The 4,576-nt window shown below is 39.8% G+C and overlaps 1 protein-coding gene across 1 annotated transcript; it reads left to right on the plus strand.

The window, feature by feature from the left end:
• Positions 1-420: 420 nt before the first annotated feature.
• LOC107577025 (tripartite motif-containing protein 16) lies at positions 421-3,173 on the plus strand (the record flags this gene model as incomplete). The annotated part of the gene is made up of 6 exons (XM_016263145.1): positions 421-806; positions 1,005-1,100; positions 1,215-1,457; positions 1,576-1,735; positions 2,196-2,255; positions 2,370-3,173. Coding segments are annotated over 6 exons (1,532 nt in total), but the record flags the coding sequence as incomplete, so codon positions are not given.
• Positions 3,174-4,576: the final 1,403 nt, after the last annotated feature.

Genomic DNA, 4,576 nt, shown 5'->3' on the forward strand with positions numbered 1-4,576 from the left:
TTTTATAATGACAAAGGTATGACATAGGTATTACAAGGAGAAGGTGACTTTTCAGGACATTACCCCATGTCCCCACTTTTCAAAACGCTTATAAATCACACAGAATGGAATGTATTGAAAATCTGAAATAGCACAAAGTTTCCTGTGAGGGGTAGGTTTAGGGGTAGGGTTGGTAAAGGGCAATAGAATATACGGTCTGTACAGTATAAAAACCATTACGCCTATGGGATGTCCCCACTTTTCACAAAAACAAACCTGTGTGTGTTTGTGTGTGTGTGTGAAAGGATAGTGTTTGGCTTCTTTCAGTGGTTTTGTCAATAGCAGTACTCTGAGTCATTGCTCTGGCTCCGGGGCTGAAACCACACCCTTATCCTTAACATTTGAATTCCGCAATGCCAGTGCCATAATCATACTTACAAGGAAACGAAACTCAGTCAAGTACTGCCAGTGCCAGCACATCCACAATCATGGAGGAAACAGCTCCAGCTCTTCATTCAAGTGGATCCACAGATGTCGAGTGTCATGCATGCATCGGAAAGAAGCGTAAAGCCGAACAGACCTGTATGGAGTGTGCAGCTTCATACTGTGAGCATCATCTTGTCGTGCATAACAATTTGCACGTGGGAAAGAGGCACAAGCTTGTGGAGCCGAATGCAGTGTTGCAGGAGAACATCTGCCCTGATCATGGCAAAATGCTGTTTGTGTACTGCCGCACAGACCAGCTGTGCATCTGTCACCTGTGCATTACTGATAAACACAGAGGTCATGATGTCATCCCAGTGGAAGAGGAAGTGGCCAATAAACAGGTCAGAAATGTGATTTGAAATGCAAAATTATTTGAAATGTCCAGATACCAGCCTATTACCAGTGGTTAGCACACATCTTCTGGCTCATGTCATTTTTTTCTGTACTATCAGTGCCAATAAAAGTGTTCAAAGACTTAAAAACACTAGAATTTGTACTACTGAGTTGAACTGCAACTGAACTGAATGTTTCTTTTTAAGATTAAGTTGGGGGAGTTGGAGAAGCAGACCGCTGACATAATTGAAGCTAAGGAGAAAGATGTGCAAGAGCTTAGACAAGCTGTGGAGATTTTCAAGGTTAAAGGGCATTTATCTTTGCTTTGAAACTGTAACTGTCTTCATTTTTAATGGTATGGTATTGCTTGCATAGCTAAAGTTAAGACATCCACTCTGCTCCCTCTTCATTATTAGGCTTCAGCAAATAAGGCACTGGAGAAGAATGAGAAGAATTTCACCGAGCTGATCCAGTCTATGAAGGATAATCAAAGCAAAGTGACAGAGCTGATCCAAGGACAGACAAAGTCTGCAGTGAGGGAAGCTGAGGGATTCATAAAGACTCTACAGCAGGAGATCAGTAATATGAGGCCCTTAGATGCTGATCTACAACACCTGGAGCTGCTCTCTCATACAAACAATGATGTTCGATTTCTAGAGGTACAGTGATTGAAAATGGCTGTGAAACAGAAATGGATGCCTGTTGACTTGTCTTGTAAAATATTCAGGTAAATGTTCAAGTCACATTCAAGGTGTTTTTTTCTCTCTCTTTCTACAGAGCGCTGTGTCTCTGCCTTTGCTGACTGAGTATAAAAAACCCTTTGTCTTCCTTGTACATCCGTACAATTCTTTTGAGCGTGATTCCATGGCAGTTAGTGAACTAATAGAAAAGCTAAACACGACCAGCAAGTTGAGTTTATTCACAATTTCCAGAAAAGGTTAGTAGAAGTTTTAATTTAAATATGTTTCATGATTATATTATTTGTGCTTCTCAGTCAAAAGGCTGCATCCTAGTAAGGCTGCATAACTCAGCTGCCACATCTTCAAGTGCTGACAACGGCCATCTCAATTTGAAGGATCCTTTGAAATCATCCTTCGTTTTGCATCCTTAATTCAAGGATCCACCCCGATCAACCACTATCCTTTGCACACATACCAATTCACAAAAAAGAATTGGTGAGAGTTGGCACTAAACTTTTTCAGTATGTAATGGCAATGGCTACAGGTTGTTTTGCTTTAACAGGAATTTAGATAGTATAAAGATTTTTGTGCTGTCATTTTCATGACGTGCTTACTAGACCGTCTCATTCTAATGTTTAATGCTAAGAAGGACTCTTCAGCCTTCTGATTAAGAAGCATCCTATGTATACAAATCACCTTAACTATTTTTCTTTGCAGTGAGCAACACTAGAATTGTAAGATCACCACCACCGCAGACACGAGAGGAGTTTCTACAGTGTAAGTTTCCAATATAGAACTGAACACACAGAAGAAAATCTTTTATTTTCTGATATGGCAAGTACCCCCTTATTGATTGTGCTAATATTTAATCTTTTCATCTGTCTACCTCAGATGCATCAAAACTCACTTTTAATACCAACTCAGCACATGAATGTCTCATCTTGAGGAATGAGAACAGGGAGGTGATGGCCACACACCTGCTTCAGGACTACCCTGAACACACTCAGAGGTTTAACTGCAGGGCACAAATCCTGTGCAATGAAGGCTTCAGAGGGTCCCCTAAATATTGGGAAGTAGAGATTGGTGGGGGCACTTGGATCTGCATTGCTGTGTCCTACCAAGGGATCCGTAGAAAAGGCAAGCAGCGTACACTTTTTGGAAGAAATGCCCAATCATGGGGACTACGCTGTGAGCGTGTCCATGTAGAATTTTGGCATGACAATAAGACAACATTTTCGAAGTTTCAATCACATGGCTCCAAAATAGGAGTGTATTTGGACTACAGGGCTGGAATCTTGGCATTTTACAATGTTTCTGACAACATGAGTCTCATTTATAAGCACCAAACTGTTTTTAAAGAGCCTGTTTATCCTGGATTCGGATTGGCTGGGAAAGGTTCCTACGTGAGACTTTGTGATCCAGTGAAAAATGAGACCAAAATGTCCCTTTCTTCTCCATTTAAGTTTGGTAGTTTGTAAGTTGTATTGTTTACACATGCAGCTGTCATGAAATGCGTGTTATCCTTAAGCAAATATGTAATCGTTCATCAGGGTTTGGAGGAAGGATGTGGTTTTTGCATGTAGACACTTGGTGGCAGCACTATATAAGTTTTAAATTGAGCCTTTTTATATCAGCATCTGTAATTATGAACAGCTCAAGTTTAGCCAAGAATAACCCAAGGAAGCATATCAAAGCAGTGCCTTTTTAACTGAAAAAATAAAGAATAAAATCCATGTTTTGTATTGTATGAATCATTGCATGATCATTGAATATATTGGATTTTATATACTATTTTATACAAACCATTGCAACATGCATAATTCATATTTTTTTTTACATTTCCTGAATATTTATGAAATTATTGCACATCTCCTTATGCTAATTCTGCTAAAAATCTGCTGATCTGAATGGAAATATGTCGTTCTATCTAATCCTTCAGCCACATCCACATAATACATCTATTCCGTTCCTGTTCCTACTATGTCTATATTTTGTTTAGCATTAGTCCATCTCTTCTGTCATACTCCCTTCAGGCTGCACTCTTCCACTATCCCAACAGTCAGACTTACATGGTCTTTTTTCTCCCTTAAACCACACAAATGCACATACTCACACACACGCACATCATCTCATTGAGTAGATATATACCCAGGCCCAGAGGGTTAGTACAAGGGACAACTCCAAAGCCAGTCGCCTCCTGCCCTTCCCCCTGCTACCCACCCTTCCAAACACAAAATCAGCCTAGGGGTAAGTGTAGGGCAGACACGGTTTCAACAGAGCAAGCAGTGCCAGAGCAACAGAGAAATGCAGGAAATGTGTGTAGAGGGAAGGATAGGCACTAATAGCGATCATCATAGAGAGAGAAAGTGTGCCATGGTCCTCAGGGAGCCCATATACAGTTCTGTCCAATCACAGACATCATTTGCTGCCTGTATTATCCTTTTATGAGTGACAGGGATTTTAAAATACTCTATTATGAAAGAAACCATTTCTCTCACTGCCAAGGACACTGACACTAGTCTCTATAAATACCCGTTTTTAAACACTGAATCACCGTATAGACTCAAAATGCTAGTCAGAAACACCTCCTAGCAATTACCCATCAGGCAGATGCTGAGGTCTGTCACTCTTACTGCTAATAAGGTGCATAACTGTCTTGATGCTGTTGGAGTAAGTTGTATAATACACAGTTTTCTTTCTCGCATTGACGTATTTCCTGTTGAATAGAGAGGTTTGGGTGGGAAATATTAGAATTCTTTTTTTTTATTAGCCCTAAAGCCTTTAGTTGTTAGTCAGTTGCAAGTGGTCTTGAGGGAGGGACTTACTCATTCTAAGGAGCATTTGATTAGACAATAATTTGTCTAGTTCAGGGTGAGTCATCAGTATTTTTGGTCTGTTTTCCCAGGAGAGAAAGACTGTAAATTTTAAATGTGCTCGGTGTATCTGCTAAAAGTTAATTTCATCAATATTTAAGAGCACACTAACATATTTATTAGCCTTTAAGTCTATCCCCTTGTAAAAAAACAAAAACAAAAGAAGACTTGAGCATACTTTTAAAAGAATATGCTTAAGTGTGGACTGAAAGTAATGCTTTAAAT

Source organism: Sinocyclocheilus grahami, unplaced genomic scaffold, assembly GCF_001515645.1.
Source record: "Sinocyclocheilus grahami isolate Dianchi unplaced genomic scaffold, SAMN03320097.WGS_v1.1 scaffold4911.1, whole genome shotgun sequence".
NCBI lineage: Eukaryota > Metazoa > Chordata > Actinopteri > Cypriniformes > Cyprinidae > Sinocyclocheilus > Sinocyclocheilus grahami.